Raw genomic sequence first — 18,731 nt, 5'->3', positions numbered from 1 at the left:
AAAGTAACAATCATTTTGAATGTGTGTGTGTAGTGTTAATTGCAGGTGAAAGTGAGCATCTCGTTGAGCTGGGGTGTGCTATAGCGTATCGTCCACCAGAGGGAGAAGTAATACAGAGGCAGATACATGCAGTTCTGTCCGAATTTTAGTGCCTCTTACCTCTAGATACACACTAAACTGCTAGGTCTACGTGACACTAAGGCTGGTATTGATGGTGGTGGCTTTTATTTATGTCTGTTTTTGCTTCTACAGCTAAGTGCAAAAATACGAAACTAGTTGTTTTTGGGGCTTTTGTGGTTATGTAAAAATTGTCTGTAAAGATTCTTAATTATCCAGGTCATAGAATGTTCTAGTACAGTGGTTCTCATCATTTTTGACTCCAAGCCCTCCTTTGTCTAAGATGATATTAAAAGGCCCTCATAACTAATCTGATACAGTGCACAGCATAAATGAGTAAGCCCCCTCTGAACAAATAAAAGATGTATTTTCTTAATGATCGCTATAATTCTTGGAAAAATTGCGAAATTGAAGTGTATTAAACATATACTTAATAAGAACAACAAAATATATTCCAGTATTTTCTGTGAGAAGTCAATTGGCCAATTTTGTTTAAGTGAAGGATTGCAGAAATGAGTACACCATAGATTTAATTCAGGTAATGTATAATATTCTAGTACTTAGTATGTCCTCCAGAACTTTAAGCATACTGCTCTGACTCTTCTTGGCACTGAGTGTACGAGTTCATGGCAAATGTTCACATCTGTCCTGTTTAACTCCTGGAGGACGAGCTCCTTAAATGCTCTGGTCTTTAATGGGGAGTCTCTACAGAATCCCCCACCCCCACAGCTGCTCAAGAGCGTTAAGATTGAGTGAAATACATGTCCACTGAAGGATTTTCACTTTGGGAGAATGAATATGTGAAGTGACATTCATTCAGCCAAGTATGGTGACCCATACTCGGAATTCGTGCTCTGCATTTAACCCATCCAACGTGCGCACACACAGCAGTGAACACACACACACACCGTGAACACTCCCGGAGCAGTGGGCAGCCATTTTATGCTGCAGCGCCCGGAGAACAGTTGGGGGTTCGGTGCCTTGCTTAAGGGCACCTCAGTCGTGGTATTGAGGGTGGAGAGAGTGCTGGACATTCACTCCCCCCACCTACAATTCCTGCCGGCCGGAGACTCGAACCCGCAACCTTTGGATTACAAGTCCGACTCTCTAACCATTAGGCCATGACTTCCCCCAATATCTTCATTGTCATGCTGATAAAAAAGCACAATAATGAAGGGGATGAGGGGAGGGTAGCATCCTCTGTTTCAAGTTTTTCTATTCCATCACACAGTGGTGTGTGAATTCATGACAGCGTTGATAAAGCACAACTCCCTCACACCTTCAGCACTCATACATCCCTATAAGAGCTTTACTACTGAACGTCACTGTGGCTACCAAGCACTTCTCACTGTACTCCTCCTCTAGCAACACCAGAACATTTTGGATGCTTTTGGATCCGAAATGATTGACTTGGTCTCTTGAGACCAGAGTATGGATTCCCAAAAGTCTCTATTTTGTAAATATGGGCCTTGGAAGAGGTCAAATGAGTTTATTTTGCTTTGGCTACAGTAGGTGATTCTAGTTGTAACAAAAACCATGCATGTCACTTCTGCAGGCTGCGTCATACTCTGTGAGATAAAATGTCACTCTTTTCATAGCTTTTGTTGGCTCTGAGACACTTGCATGTTATTTCGCCTGCTCTTTTTCTAGCAAAAATTCACTCATCACTAAATGAAAACTTAAAGTGAAGACCTGAATATTTCAGGAGCCCTGTCACAAGTCCATTGTTTTTGAATGTCGGTGCTACTTCTGCTATATTTTCACACTTAAAACAATAATTTGGTATTCCTCTTGTACCACTGTCCTCTTTTAAGCTAAGAAATAATTACCTGGCAGTTCTCTCCCAAGTGGTTCCACTGCTGCCAGCATTAAGTCTGAGAATGATTCAGTGGGCTATATAACACTTTTAATTGTCAGGAAATTACTTGTCTTTAAAAAAAAGTTTTGGTTCAATATATTTACTTGTTGATCAAAAATAGTCTGATACATTTTTTTTTGTTTTTTTTTTAGTAACTTTCAGGAGGGTGTTCTCATTTTTGCAAAACAACATTTTATCACTTTGATAAGAAAGTCTTATTTTGCTAAATCATTTTGACATTCTTCTTTGGTAATTGATCAAGCAGGCTTGTTGGAACATTATATCTCCAAAGAACCCTAACATGTCATGTAAGTAAAGAGTATTTGCTGAATTTAAGTTGTAGAGGGGGTATACTCATTTATGTTGTGCACTGTACCTCTGGTACTTCTGCTGTAATAAAAATAAACTGTAATAAAAATGATGTTGGTTAAACATTTTTATTTAATCAATTTAATTTAGACTCTGTTAATATAAATGTAAATGACTTTGAGGCTTTGATTTTTAAGATTTTAAGGCCCCCTGGAAGTTTGCCTAGGCCCCCTAATGGGCACAAGCCCCCTGGTTGAGAACTACTGTTATCGTAGATTCATTCTAGTTAACTGGATGTTCTTGACCACTTATCCAAGAGCCCAGTGGGATTTGTGCTAAATCATGTGATTTCATACCATTCCCGAAGCATCCAAAATGTTGAGTTCTTGGGATTTTTAAAGAACAATTACACAACCCCTGTGCTAAATGAATCCAAACCCTGTTCCTCCTGTGTGCTTTAAAAGTATATTTTTATATGGTATCATCTAATATCACAGGTGTATAAGTATGAATTGACAGGAACATTATGTGACAGTATTTTTTGTACTTTTGAGTGTATAAAAATAGCTGAGGTGACTGTCATTAAATTAACTGGAATATAAACTAATGAAATCTTAAATTTGAGGTACAGAACCTGGGGTTAAGTGCCTTGCAAAAAGCCGGACTTTTGATAGGTCACACATATATTGTTTTTGTTTATTTTTATCTGTAACTGAGTCAGAAGGGCTCTGAAATAAAGCAACTGCCAATAACTCATTTTTGGTAACAAATACAAAGCACTCGTATATGAGAAGAATAACAGGAATAGCCCATTCCATCTCTTCTAATAGGAGAGTTTTAGTATGTCAACTGTTTAAGATAAAGGTTATTGACATTAAGAACATTATGATTATTAAAAAGTAACTGTTGAGGTGCTCACTTTTTGTCAAAACTGTATTTGAAACTGTACATGTTTTGTTGGTTGTGTGTGTGTGTGTGTGTGTTTCTGTTTAATTAGGGAGGATGTCTCTTTTTCCTCAGGAAAATGCATCATTATCTGGTAGCAAACTGAACGGCTGCCTCCGACATTCCAATACAAGGCCCCAAAATCTTGGAGACAGACACACACACTTTGCCCCTCTCTTATTGATAGGCTCGCTATTACTCTCACAGACACTGGAATGGATTTGCCCTGAGCTGACTGCCCACTGCAGCGTAAGGTGAGTGATGCATATATCCTTTTGCTTGTATTTTTGTGTTATCAATACATATATTTAGATATTTATTATTAGTTGTATTATCAATCAAATTCAGTTTTACAGTTTTCTTTGTAAATACAGATAATAAAATAGTCACATGATTGTTTCAGATTAAGATTTGTATATGTACTTCAACATGTTATCAAAATTCAAACAAAAATCTAAAACTAAAACCTTTTTTAAAAAAGGAGGAAAAGTAAAAGTCACTATACAAAGTATGTAAGAACATTTTTTTGACAGAACAGTAAATGGAAAAATCACATGATACCTGAATTACAGGATTAGATTTACAGACATGATTTTAATATATACAGTTAGTTGACATGCAGTTGCAAAGTTATAGCTAGTAGAATGTCTAAAGAGTGACCATATATATAAAATGTATAACTAAATTTATAACTGTCCATAATAATTCAAATTTATATGCATGACATATAACCACACACACATTTATTTTCTAAAACTCTTAATGACAATTTTAATTACTTCATTCATTAATTCAGTTAGTTAAATTAACAATTAGTTCAATAATAATTCAATTTAGTTAATTCATATACACTTTACTCTTGCTCCCTGATTTGATCTCAAACACGACATGAATAATGTGAAAAAATATTTTAGTCTATTATTTTTTTAAGTTAATAATTATAAGGTACTGATGATCCCGAATTTAATCAATCAGTTAATAGTGTAAATGTTAATTTATAACAAAATATACTCCAAATGCCTCGTTTAGTGCTTGGCAAATGAAACCGCTCCAGCTCCAACTCGAAACATTATACTGCATATACATTGACCTTACTATTCTAATTCAGGTTTTTAGTAGACTATATAGCTTTTACTAAACAAACAAGAGCAAATAATCCAGTGTCCTGCAGACTGCTCTGTGCCAGAGTGTATGTGTAACAACATATTTCTGAAGGGTCATCAGAAGTCTGAGTTATTGGTGTTGATGCTAATGAAATGAATCACACTTCACATTATTCAATTTGCTTGGGTGTTTGTTTGTTTTTGTAGCTTAAGTGCGCTGATTAATTGTTACTCTGATATTTATCTGATGCTGATGGAGTGAAATCCTTTGCCAAGCACATTTTGTCTTGCTAAAACTCAGCAATTCATTGTGCTTTCATTTCATTTATATAGGTAATCAAGCGCTGGTCCAGGCAATTAGATTCTGTGGCAGTCCAGCTTCAAAAAAACAATTTTCTCCATCCGTTAATGTTTGTTTAATATTTGTCTGTCTCTAAACATATACATATTATTAGAGAAATACACATCTTGTTCCTTTCTGAACATCAACATTTACAAGTGATGTTTTCCTGTCTTTTACCGGGAATTATGTAAGAACAAAAATACTTGCAGAAGGTCCACCTGGAACCCAGACAATAAATAATCAAATGGGTCAGTTTGATTTAGGTGAAAGATGCGAGCACTCATTCAGCTGACGCAAATGCCTTGCTGAAGGGTACAATGGTGATGCTTGTGATTGATGAAACTAAAGAGTTTGAACCTAGAACCTTTTGGTTCCCAACCCAGGTCTTTAATCACCACAACAGGGGAACTCTGCTTAGAAATAAAGCAGGGATGCTGAAACACAATCACAGGGGTCACTGTGTGCTACACAACAGCACCTTCCTCCCTCCCTCTCCTTTCCTCCCTCACTCTCTCTCTACTCTATCTTCACCTCTTTATCTTAATATATATTTCAGGAGTCTTTGTTCAAATTGCACAAGGAATGCTCTTAATGTTGACCCGTTGATAGGTTTACTACTAAAGTACTGACCATTTTAACATGATTGCAGATTGTGTAGAATTTGTTGTTCGATACTTTATTAATCCCCTGAGAGACTTTGCAGAAAGTGAGTGTGTGTGTGGTGTTTTTAATGTGTTTGAGTAAGGAGTGTGTATATTCTGAGAAACTCTTGAGGACAGGAAACTATTCTGACACATCTGGATGGAAGCTTCATTATAGGAGCTTAAAAACTGCTAATGTCCTCAAAGAACACACATATACACACATACATATGCTGTTAATGCACTCAGCTCACCGGAATACTGAACAATGAGAATGTAACAAGGCAAAGTCATTTAAGACAGACCTGACAAAGGCGGTTTGAACAGGTTTTACCTCTTGTTACCTTTAAGCAGGACACATAGTGGTCTTCAGACATGCTTATTGACATGATACAGTATACAAGAAAATCTTGTTTAAATGAATTTAATCAGTAAATGTAATAAAAAATAAATAGTAATTTCTATATATATAATCAATAAAATATATTCATTTTCAAATGTAATCTAATTACTGCAAGCAACTGACCTCAGTGGAATTTAATTGGTTGTGACAAACTGTTTGAAAAAAACCTGTAATATGATATCTTCAGGATACATAATAGAAATCCAATGTTCTGTCATTAAACTCTAGATGGCGCGGTCTGATAGGCAGTGTTGGGGAAAGTTACTTTTAAAAGTAATGCATTACAATATTGCGTTACTCCCTAAAAAAAGTAACTAATTCTGTTACTTAGCTACTTTTTATGGAACGTTACTTTTTCGTTACTTTGACGTTACTTTTTAAATATGAGCAGGGCTTGATTGTTTGATTGTAATTCAAGAAGTTCTAATTATAGCAAATGTAAAAGCCCTTTCACACCAAAAAGTGTAATGAATAAACCTCAGGCTGAAGGAGAAGTAAATTCACGTCTGTAAAAACACTTTTCAGCAATAAAAAACAATGAAGCACAATTGTTAGTTTATCTAAAGTCATTTTTGCTTATTAGTATAGTTGAACTGGATCATCAAAGGTCAGCAGCAAAGACATTGGTTAATAAAATGGGATTAGACACATTTGTGTTGTTTAACATATTTAATTATTGCAGGTTTGTGTCATATTCTGAGTTTGCATTTCACTGTTTTAATTCATTTTGATGAATACTAAATCTGTTTTTTGCGAGTGGAATGAATTAATACACATTCACATAAATGGGAAAAAAGTAACTCAGATATTTTCTTGTAAATTAAAAAGTAATGCGTTAGTAAAAAAGTAATATTATTACGTTACTTGTAATGCGTTACCCCCAACACTGCTGATAGGTGTTGCTCAACCGGACATAATGACATCATTATCACATGGCACAGCTGATTGGTTATTTTGTATCAGAAGCCTATGAGCTTGTTGCTCAACATTCAAATACTTGGCTAGTACTTGCTGTAACAGTTGCAGCACGCTTCAGAAACCCTCCACCTTCCCCAGCTCCACCTGTATAAATATTCCAGGGGTTGATTCATGTTTGCTATGGGGGTTATTTCATATGTTAAATGAGGAGCAGCAGTTTTTCCTTACATGCTCAAGACCAATGTATTTCAATTAAATGAGAAGAAATTTTAATAGACAATTGATTCTGATATATGTTACAAATGTCTGTTTTGTCTTCTAGTTAATCAGTGACAGGATGCCCATCCTCAAAAGACTGCCAAGGAGGATCAAAAGTAACCACAGCAATGGTGATCTCCAAAAGAGCAATCTTACTAATGGTGAACTCATCCTAAAAAGTAACCACAGCAACGGGGAACTCATTCTATCACCATCCGATCTGAATCCATTTGAGGGGGCGTGGGCAGGCATGGGGTGGAATAATGAAGAAGGCGGGGTCTGGGAGAATGGACAAGACTACCAGAGATCATCCCAGGTGAGCGAAGCACTGGAGAATGAGGCAAACGCAGAGCAGCGTGGAGGGTCAAAGGTCACTGATGGATCCAAAGAAAAGAGAGGAACTCTGGAACGAATCTGTGGTTCGTCACCACTGAAGACCCTTGGCAAGTTAGGCAAGGGGCTGCGTATGACCGGAAGAAATGTGTGGGGCGCCACTCCTTCATTACGGAGTGCCACGCTCCCTGCAGCGCCCGCCTCAGGAAAGAAAAAAAAGAACTATCGACGAGCCTCAGAGGAGATCATGACTTTACTGAGGTGAGAATGGTAATATGCATATTATGTAGCAGTGGTTCTCAGTGGTTATGATTCAGGACTTTTACACTGGACATCAAGTGGCGATCAAAATTGTTTCTCATACAAAATTAAAACACAAATATCATAAAAATCAAACACTGGAAAGTATTAGTATAATCATGAACTGTTTAAGCAAAATAATATACAAATAGTAAGGTTTTCTAAATTAAAATCACCATTCATCGCCAGAGAGAAGACTGTTGTTGATCATTGTCACTGGAAGACCCAGCTGTGACAGTTTGATTAAAAATTACAAGCTGGATGGATGAATCATTCACAATAAGATCAGTAACATGCATTCAATGCATTGGAACAAACCATGTTAACCATATGCCTTGACAATACTGTAGCACCAACTTGTCTATAAAGCATATATTTTTGATCAGTCCAATTTATAATGTTATGAGATTTTTATCAGGACAAACTTTTAAGGACGTATTTATGGACCCAGAAAAAAAACTTTAATTGCAAGGATATTTAAAGAATCTTTTTTTTTATTATTGTGCTTAATTTAGTCTTTATTACAGTTGAATTTTCTAAAATGTTTGTTTTTATTATTTTATTTTTTATTGTATTAATGATATTATAGTCTGGAATGTTTCATTTGTATCTTCCGTGTAATACCCAATGAAGCTGATATGGCAATAACTATCCATAGCCCTTGACATCAACAACAAAAGAAATGTGATGCATTTCTTCCCACTGTTAAAAGCCACCATTTATTGCATTTATTTTGCCATCCTAATTGTGCATAATTGTAAATATGGAATATTATTAGTTATGTAGCATTGTTTGCATTTAGCAATTTTTTCTTTTTTTCAGACCAGACCTGAAACCAACCAATTGAGAATCAGAGTTGCAGAGATCATTATTTCTGAGACTAGTTGTTGTGAAGGTATTCGAAAGGACTTTTTTTAATGCATCTTCTCTCCTCAGGTTGGCTGGCCGTCGTAAGGCGAGTGAGCGCAGAGATAGTCTACCTACTGGTGATCTGACCACTGAAAATGATGAAGACAGTCGTAGACGTCCCTCATTCCTACGAATGGCCAGTCTGAGCAAACTCAGAGGGGACTCACTAACAAACCGCAGTTCGCAGGAAGACGATGAAGAGTCAGTAGAAGAAGAACCACCGGTCAAACGCAGGGAGCCACTATCAGGTACAACCATGTTTTTGCTTTTGTTACGTCTATACATGTTTGTACTTTTTATGGCATGTACAAAGTGTAACTGTTCACCGTCAGGGGTCTCCATATTTGTCCCATAACACCTTGCACTTAATGAGCAGTATCAGGGTCCAAAAGTCCCTGTGAGTCACTGGCCAATCAAGAAACACTTTCACAGAGACAGGAAATAACACACTTTCTTTGTGCAGCAGATCCTACGTGATAAGCAAGGAGAGAAAATTGGAACTGTGTCAATGTAGAGCCTGTTCCAAAGACAACAACACATCAAGTTATTAAACACATGGCTGTAAATAAGTAACACTACTCAATCTCTCACTTTCTCTCACAGTGTTGGAGATCCTACAGTTAGTTAATCAGAGAGACCTACTGCTTGCCGACACACACATCCAGGAGCTTGAGAGGGAGTGTGAACTTGACCCCTCCCTCTTGACACAAACCACACCCACTTCAACCACACCCAGTAACATAACTCCACCCACACTCATGTCGTCTCTCTGGCTCCCCCTGTTGGCTGGTTCAGGCAGTAAGGATTACAGCCCAAGCATGTGGGACGCTGGACTGCGCAAAGTCAAAGACGTTGAGCTGCTTTATGAGGCTCTTGAGAGAGAGATGTGGGATGTGGTGAGGGAGTCACTACGTCAACCCTGCAGCGGGCCTCAGCTTGGCCTAGTGGTGCTGGTCATACAACAGGAAGAGCAGGCTGACAAGGTCTGGGCCCTGCGGCAAGAGGCCCAGTCCAACATCCAAACTGGTGACCAATCTGAAGACCATTCTCGGCCTTCCAAGCGTCCCAGGAGACTGCGTCAAAGGTGGGTGGAGGCAGTGGGAGAGGCAGCTGACTGGTGTCTTCCACAACCAGGGGGCATCGCTGCAGGGCAGATGGGCATGTATTTGGAGCGACTGAGGGGCAGAGTGGTGGAAGATATGGATGCAGCACGTCGGAATGTGGTGGCGGTTTATCCCGAGGAGTTTGGTGTGTTTCAGGTCTACATGCAGAGTTATCACAGGGCTGTTGCCAAACGACTGAAAACCGTCACTAGTGGACCCATTCAGATCACAGACACATACTCACTGCTGGACTGGATCTACAACATTTACAACAGGTATTTTTGCAAATGTACACATAGACGTTGAGGTGTGTTTTCTATATTTACACACACCTTTCCTGCAATCACATTCCACTTGGTTTAATGACCCAGTGGAAGAATGAGCTCAGGTCTATTAATATCAGATGCATTGTTTATTATGAGACCGAACAACAACGGTACTGAATACCTGGGAGAATTGCTGTACACAGCCACAACACCAGTCTTGTATACTTAAAGTTGCCACACTACTAATTTGACTGTATTTTTCAGTAACATGACAGTAGTTCAGCACTTTAATTAAATTAAAATGTAATGCATGGTTAGAAAATAGATAGGGTAAAAAATATAGATTATATTATGAACAATGTAAGCAGAATTTCCCCAATTATTTAGTCCACTTAAAACTTCCTTTGCCACCTCACATTCATCTGCCTTTACTTTTGAGTGCAACGCCCACATCCTAAAATCCAGTCAACAGCCTTTTTTGATAATCAGATGTACGTCGCAAAATGAAAAAAGGAGATTTGTCACTGCTACCCGTAACAATCTACATTTCCTAACAAGTAGACAAAAAACTACTGTACATCACTTTTTTAAATAATGTCTCAGCTGAGGGAATAATCAAATGGGCACACCTACATATATGTCATCTCTCGTTCTTTCATTCATTGCATTGAAGAGATGGATTCATTCTAACATAAGAGTTGAATGTATAAAGAGCTAAATATATTAATAAAAAAAAAATTGATGAGTGAATATTACTACATTAAGTAAAGATATTATCCTCCATTTTAGTAATGGAATATAAAACTTTTAATTTGACACTACTTGAAAAAGTAAAGGTCAGTGTGTGCAGTTAAGAATAGGTTCTGGAAATTAACAAAAAATGTCACAGTGTTCTTGGATTTTATGTGGAAATAAGCCCCTTACCATCCACAAATGACTATTAGACTAGTGAATCAGTTAATCATCTATGGCCCTCAGCACTGGAAAATTATGTAAATGAATCCCTGTACTACATTTTTGACTCAGTTATGTAAAATAGAAAGTCGTTGTTGTGTTTGGCTGTTCTAGTTTGAGACATTAATTTATTAGCATTTATGGTTCCACAAAGAACCTTTAACATCCCTGAAACTTTTCCATGGCACAAAAGGTGGGAAAAAAATGTTCTTTAGATTATTAAAATGTTCTTCGGACTAAGAAAAAATGGATCTTTTAAGAACTGTTTACTTCTAGGTTCTTTAGGGAGACCCAGATTGGTTCTTCTGACATCACTGCCCCTTTTTTGGACCTTTTATTTTTAAGAGTAGACCGTCACCTTAATTGAGATTGTTCATTCATTCAAACCCTACTATTGTTTTGCTGCCATCAAATGTACAACTCTGATTCAATTAAATATTATATCATTAGATTGTTATATTTTATTTATAAAGTAAAATTGATGTATTTATTGATTTGTGCAGTTGTGGCCTAATGGTTAGAGAGTCGGATTTATAACCAGAAGGCTGTGGGTTTGACTCCCAGTACCGGCAGGCATTGTAGGTGGATTGTAATTAGGTTTTTACTTTCCCAAAACTGAACAACATAAATACACAAAAGAACTTGGACATGTTAGACACTTATGGACACACAAACATGCACTAGCTCTGATGGTGTCCCATAGGGACGTCTTGGCTACGGTTGGAGCAATGGGCACTATAGTGTATGAAGCTCTAGAACCTCTACTGCCTGAAGATGTCATAGACCGGATGGAGCAGGACTGCGTCGAAACTGTTTGGGTAACTCTTTTAGAAAAGTTTTGAGTCAAATTATGCATTAATTATTAATCTCTGGAAACAAAATAACGGATGTGTTAAAATAATATGCATTATGTGGGTGTGCAGGACAAGATGACTACGGAGCTCTCGCAAGTTTTGGATGATGAAGAAAAGCGATGGGCTCAGACGCTACACATTGAAGAGTATCAGTCTGGTCTCGCCCGTTCTGTTATACAGGTAATACCATCAATCCCACACATGTACATCCATTACTGCATTCTTTGGAATCTGACTTTATGCATGCCTTCCACTTTGTACATTTGGCAATATACTGTATGTTGGTGTATGTGTATTTATAAGGTCGTTGTGAATTTCTTTTCGTATCCATGTGTCTTAATCTGTTTCAGAGGCTGAAGGTGGATTTGGACAGATCGACAGCTGTCAGTCAGCCACTAGGAGCTCGTGTTGCTCGCTGCACCTTGAATGGACTTGCAGATTTCCTGCACAGGTGAGATGGGGACAAGAGAGTTTGATCATAATAATTCTGATAATGACAAAAGCCACAGCAGAAATATTTATGAACTCATAATTAATCTAATGATATTTAGATACTTACTTTACAAAGCTCAGAAGAGACTCTGACATAGTCAACACAATAACTGTGTTCCCAATTATGGTTGGGCACTTTTTGAAATTGTGTTGTCCCTACATTATATTCAAATAATGTCTTTTCCATCTCCCTTTTGAATAGGGAAGTGTGAAATTATGATATGTGTGTGTCTGTGTGGTATTTAGTTTCCAGAGAAAGGTTGAGATGTTCCATGACACACAGTCAGAATTTGGGGATCATGGGGATGGTTATGTCTCCAGGACCATCGCTCTTGTCAACTGTGTTCCACCTTTCAGGTTTTTCTATGCTATTATATACTACACTATACAGACAAATCACATTTTGCGTCTAAAATGTTGAGGGTTTATATAGAATATTCAATTTATAATTATGTGTATTTTGTAACAAATATAAAACAAAATAAGAGAATGTGAGTCTGTTCATAGTCAGGAGAATCATGACTCAACTGATCAGTAACCTAGATGCACAAGCTTAAAACAATGTTCACGAAAGACATCCTAAGACAATACAAATAAAATAAAAAGAATAATGCAATGAAATAGCACTGAAATAAAAAAATAAGTTAACCGGAAACTTTAAATCCTGTGTTGAACTCTGTAGGAGTTTTGTGGAACGCTGTCATCTGTGTGATGCCCTTGGCAGTCAGGAGATCTCCCAGCGAGCTCAATCATCTCTGGAGAGAATTGTTAACCAGTCAGTGCAAGTTCTCTCGGACATACTGTTTGAAAACATCAGGGTGAGACCCTTGCTCACATTCACATCTGGCCCAGATTTGATTCTTTAAGCATTCACTGATGATTTTCTGGCATGATTCCAGCCATTCTTCGATAAGCTGGTGAAGAGGAAGTGGCTGGAAAACTCTGAGGCCTATGAGAGTATTGAGATGACTATTAAACAGCACTTTAAAAAGTTCCGCAGAATGGACTGCCCTCCATATCAGGTACGACTTTGAGTACACACGCATTCTTACACACTCACGGTTTGGTTGGTTGATTAATTGCTCATATGATTGACTATCAGGCATTGGTGAACGAGGTGCACAGGCGGGTCCTGGTTGAATATGTTCGTGCCATCATGAGGGGGCGGGTCATCTGTACATCACTCAAAATGAGGAAGAGAGTGGCATTCCGTCTGCAGGATGAGGCCAAACAGCTGAAGGCTCTTTTTAAAGATCTGGTCAGTGCCACTAAGTTTAATAAAGATTATGCAATACATTATCTTAAATAATTTCCAAATATGATAATTCTCTTGCGAGGGACCTTAGGTACTGTACTGTTAAGTATATAAATCTGAATATATGCATAAAACTATGGTTGTCAATAGAAAAAAAATGTGATTTGCAACAAGCCATTACAAATCAAATTGAAACTGTATTTTATTTTAGAATAGAATAGAACCAAAAATTCCAACACCAAAATTAGATAAATTTTAAACATTTTCTAAATTATTTTTGTTCCCTTTCCTAAGGAGTCAACTTCCTCCTGGTTGGACAGTGTAATTGTTCACCTGGCTGACATCATAATTTTGGAGGACACTCCCTCTATTCAGATGGAAGTTGGGGTTTTGGTGAAGGAATTTCCAGATATACGGTAAGACCACCAAGGTGAATAAATCAAAACCACTTGCAGAGGCCTGTCACAACTATAAGGGTTCAAGAACCAGCAGGGATACCCAGAAATGGCAAGTGTATGGTTTGGGTTCTAACATACCCTCTGATCAGCTCCAGTCCGGGTTTATCATGTCCTCACTAGTTTGAGAAATTATGAAAACAATCATGGAGTGAGAGAAAACAAAGAACTGCTTGACTTCCACTCCACACCACATGCTCTATACAATACATCACAAACAACACGTTTTTGCTTTTAAACAAGCAAGATGGGAAGCAGTGGAATGTAAAATAACGCAATGTGTAGAGACAAGGCGTACAAGCATTTTTAAAACATTGTGTTCTGTGAGATGCATCAAAAGATGTGAACGTAATGTTTTCATTAAAAAAAAGAGGGTGGAATGCAAAAAAACATTCTGTGTGAACAGCCCTTTAGCATCTTGACCAATAAACTTTAAAGACCGGAACCAAGTGCTGTTTAAAAACTTCTATAAAACAGAAACCAAATGTAGAACAGGATGTAGATTTTTTATAGCATAAAACCGGAAGGAACATGTTTTATTAGCTCTTACAGCACTCAGTATATTAATATGTAACATTGTCCATTTACGTAGCTATTACATTAATACAGTTTTGCTGAACACTTTTAGACCTGCGGAAGGGTAGAACCTGAACTCTGTCATCTTAAAGTGCTTTCATTCATGAAAAATTTGACATGTTCCCCATTTCCTTGAGGACTATTTTTCACAACACCTCTCTGTTTCCTGAGGTCATTTTAAGAATGTCTGACTGAAAATAGTTACCGTGGTGCTCCATCTCAGTGCCAGCTTTCCTTTCTGTGGACGGGAGGGAACAGCAGACAGTAAACAGGGGAATGGATGAGATGTGACCCCACTTTAGTCCAGTGTTTCTGTTTGAATGAAGAGGAATGTGTGTGTGTGTGTGTGTGTGTGTGCATGTTTATGTGGTTTATGAGGACACAAATTTGTATAATGACATGGGTATGACAGAGGTATTACAATATGAAGGTGGTTTATGAGGACACTGCCTATATCCCCGTAATTCAAAAGGCTTAAAAACATACTAAATGGTGTTTTTTTGAAAATCTAAAAATGCACAAAGTCTCCTGTGAGGGCTAAGTTTAGGTGGAGGGTTGGTGTAGGACAATAGCACACACAGTTTGTTCAGTATAAAAACCATTACGCCTATAGAGAGTCCCAATAAACCACAAAAACCAACATGTGTGTGTGTGTGTGTGTGTGTGTGTGTGCACAGTCAGTCACTGGCTGGCAGTGCTCCTGCTTGCTGACGCACGACCCTCCTCAGCAGACAGGAAGTGGCTGTGGAGTACTTCCTGTTCCTGCCAGGTCACAGGAGACTGACTGGTGCCACACTCCAATCAAATACACACACACACACACCAACTAGAGATCAAAAGCCAAAAAGTGGAGGCTACTTAACTTGTCTTTGTGCTTAGCAGTGGTGCTTCCTGTTTTTGACTGTCTGTCTATGTGAAAGTCTGTCACAGACTCACACTGTCACATTGTTATCTATAGGCAGGACATGCCATCTTCTCAGTATAGAGCGCTGACTCTGAGTTTGCTTTTTGAGCCATGAGTGGTGTCAAGGGATCATTACAAAGAAACATATTTGGCTTAAATTTCTCAAATGATTTTTCTCTGAATTAATGGCAGACTGCTCTTTTTAGTAATATTACAGGTTTTGTGTTTTGTTTTGATCTTAAAGTTTATCTTTGTCCCTTTATCTAAAAAAAGGTTTGAAAGGAAACTGATGAAACTTTGGTTTAAGTGATTCTTTAAAAAAAAATGTTGATTTGTTCACTAAGCATCATCAGAACAAATTTATGAATGTAACAAGACAACATGATCAAGTCAAATTGAACTTTTTTTGATGCATGATGTATCTGTACCATATTTATCAGACGATATTATCAGACAAGTTTTTTTGCAATGTATTGCAACAGTTGGATATTTATTTGTGCTCTTTATTTTTCTTATTTTTTCCCTTGGTCGTCATCCAATGTTCACTTAAAATGAATCTTCATAAAACCAATAATTTAACACTTTTAAATGCAAATCTCAAAATTAATATCCATTTCTCACACTGTACATTTAGATGTTTTAATAAGTGTTGCTATTTTTAAATAACAATATTTAAAATGTGGTAATTGAAATAAACCTGAAATCAAATAAAATATAAATACTAGATGAAAACCGAAAACCTTAACGAAAATTAGAAACATTTGAAATATAACTACATTTGTTGTACTAAAGTATTAAAAATGACTAAATACTAAAATTACAAAAACTAAAATGAAGTAAAACTAAACAGAAATATTAAATAAATAATACATACAGTACATACATACAAAAAACTAAAGCACATTGACCTAAAAAGCTTATACAGGTGTGCGTGTATATATATATATATATATATATATATATATATATATATATATATATAATGTTTATATAATGTTAATAATGTTATATAAATAATATACACTGCTGTGATTCCTAAATTCACTTGCAGCATTTTTACTGCTTTATTTTTATTTAACTAAAAGTATTTTTATTTTAGTAAGGTATAGTATAGCATTTTAAAAGCAGCCATTTATAGCTGTAACATAAATAATTATTAGTGCATCTCCACTTTTTCCATTCGTTTGTTATGAGCTCAAAAAAACGGTCTCTATTATTATTATTATTATTACATTTGGGTTTATGTTTTTTCTACTGTGAGCAATGTATTTCTTGTTTTGTGCAAAGACAGTAATGTATGCTTTAATGAATATGAAACATGAAATATGAACCATGCCCTCGCTCTCTCATTTCATCTCCTCACAGGAGGAAACACATCTCTGCTATGTTGAATGTCCGTGGGATGGTGCATCAGACAGACCGTCAGGAGATTTTAGCTGTTGTCCGGGACTTGGAGAACAGCAACAGCTCCATCAATCTGCCCCGAGATCGTGCCCTCTTCTCTGAAATTGCAGTGGCCAAAGACATGTCCTGCCTGGGGCTGGTTCTGATCCGCTTCGGTCTGACTGTGTCATCATGGGTCGCCAGTGCCCGGCCACGCCGTAACCGCAGCAGGAGTCATCGGAATGAGAAACGTGCCGACGACAGACCACAATCAAGCCGTGCAAAGCGCTTTACTGAACCTTAAATATAAAGAAATACAGCATAACTACAACATATAGCATCCTGATATTTAAAAAAGACACAATAAACGATGAATACACAGCATCTCAACAAATAATGCATAATCAAATCAGTATTATATTAAGCAAAAGATGGCATAAAAAGTGCACTCAGTTAATTCAGACTAGATAAATGTGGTCAGAACCCAGTCAAAAAGGAGGATAAGAAGAGGTTATGACAGCAAAAGTAAAATCACAACAATACTTGTCCTTCAGAGCACAGCTGGAGCGGAATAAGTCAGTGGACACTTCAAAGGACAGGAAATGATCTATAATTCTCCCTTGCTTTATACAGGCTGTTACTGGACTGCTGTATACTGACTAGCTGGACCTCTGTCGTGTGAACAGCCACATGATTTGAGAGGAGCGGCAGGAAACTCATTCATGTAGAGTGGGGACATGCTGAAATTTTTATTAGTGCAGGCTGTGTTCAGAACACTGCTTTAGCTTGACATTAAATCACACACAGAGCAGATGCATGTACGTGATGTGTCAAACACCAGGTACAATTCTGCAGTGCATAAACAGCTACATTTCAGATTTTGAGAGTGCGACATTTAAAGAATGTGAATGTTAATGCCTCCGATTTTGTTCTTTTTTGTACTAAAGTTTAGGATTCTGTACATCTCATTCCGTTTCATGTCTCATCACTATTCAAATCTGATCTGAGATCTGAAATCTGACATGAATTGAATGCTTGAGTGATTTTGTTTCAGGTAAATAAGAAATAAAGCCCCATTGACTGGGAAATTAATTATATTATAATTAAACTGCTATTGTTTTCTTTAACACTTTTATTTTGTTTATATACTCTATTGTTCACAAGTGTGGGTCAGTAAGCTTTTTAAAATGCTTTTGAAGTCTTTAATTCTCACCAAGGCTGCATTAATTTGATAAAAAAAATACAGTAATACAGTTTTTCAATTAAAATAATTGGTAACACTTTACAATGTGTCATTTGTTAACATTAGTTAATGTATTAACTAACATGAACAAACAATGAACAATGCATTTATTACACTAGTTATTAATCTTTGTTAATGTTAGTTAATGAAAATACAGTTGTTCATTGTTTATTCATGTTAGTTCACAGTGCGTTAACTAATGTTAACAAACACAACTTGTGATTTTAATAATGCATTAGTAAATGCTGAAATTAACATTAACTAAGATTAATAAATGCTGTAGAAGTATTGTTCATTCTTAGTTCATGTTTACTTATGTTGTTAACTAATGTTAACTAATGAACCTTATTGTAAAGTGTTACAAAATAATTATTTGATTTTTTTTATTGTAATTTAGTAATACTACTGACCCCAAACTGGAGTGCTAATATCTGTTTTACTCTATGCCATTTACATGATAAATGTTCTATGAATAAGTGCAGTTAATTATAGATTTTCAGCGGCAGGTGGGCTCCTCTCAGCTTTCATTCAGCTGTGTGGATTTCTGTGGGTTTTGAGTTGCGGTTGAGCTCTCCTGTCTGTCAGTTTAGGGATGTTTTGGGTAACTGGTCTATTCCTGTTGTTCTGAGAGGTGCCAAACGAGTCCTCTTATCAGAGCCAAGTATACACACCACCACAGGCGGCCACTTCCTTTTCAACACAACAATCCTGTTTTATCCCAAACAAAATGTAGTCAGAGAACGACGCACACACTTGTAAAAATAGATACACGTGAATAAGGTAAGTGAAGTCTGCTGGATTTTTCTCTA

The 18,731-nt window shown here is 37.0% G+C and overlaps 1 protein-coding gene across 1 annotated transcript; it reads left to right on the top strand.

Annotated features, from left to right (window-relative positions):
• Nucleotides 1–3,281: 3,281 nt before the first annotated feature.
• Nucleotides 3,282–17,783, top strand: LOC306869244 (exocyst complex component 3-like protein 2). The gene is made up of 13 exons (XM_079415924.1): nt 3,282–3,483; nt 6,960–7,489; nt 8,465–8,685; nt 9,041–9,815; nt 11,464–11,578; nt 11,684–11,794; nt 11,965–12,065; nt 12,353–12,463; nt 12,789–12,924; nt 13,006–13,128; nt 13,209–13,364; nt 13,656–13,777; nt 16,662–17,783. The coding sequence occupies exons 2-13, from the start codon at nt 6,975–6,977 to the stop codon at nt 16,981–16,983; spliced, it is 2,808 nt and encodes a 935-aa protein (XP_079272050.1). The 5' UTR covers nt 3,282–3,483; nt 6,960–6,974; the 3' UTR covers nt 16,984–17,783.
• The last annotated feature ends 948 nt before the right edge of the window (nt 17,784–18,731 follow it).

Source organism: Barbus barbus (genome assembly GCF_936440315.1).
Source record: "Barbus barbus genome assembly, chromosome: 5".
In the NCBI taxonomy this organism is placed as follows: domain Eukaryota; kingdom Metazoa; phylum Chordata; class Actinopteri; order Cypriniformes; family Cyprinidae; genus Barbus; species Barbus barbus.
Note: the sequence above shows the minus strand (reverse complement) of the source record. Positions and strands in the feature narration are given on the sequence as shown.

Coding starts and splice junctions, on each gene's coding strand:
- LOC306869244 (XM_079415924.1), top strand. CDS start 6,975: ATGCCCATCCTCAAAAGACTGCCAAGGAGGATCAAAAGTAACCACAGC. Junction 12,464..12,788: donor AACTGTGTTCCACCTTTCAG/GTTTTTCTATGC, acceptor TGAACTCTGTAG/GAGTTTTGTGGAACGCTGTC. Junction 13,778..16,661: donor AAGGAATTTCCAGATATACG/GTAAGACCACCA, acceptor ATCTCCTCACAG/GAGGAAACACATCTCTGCTA.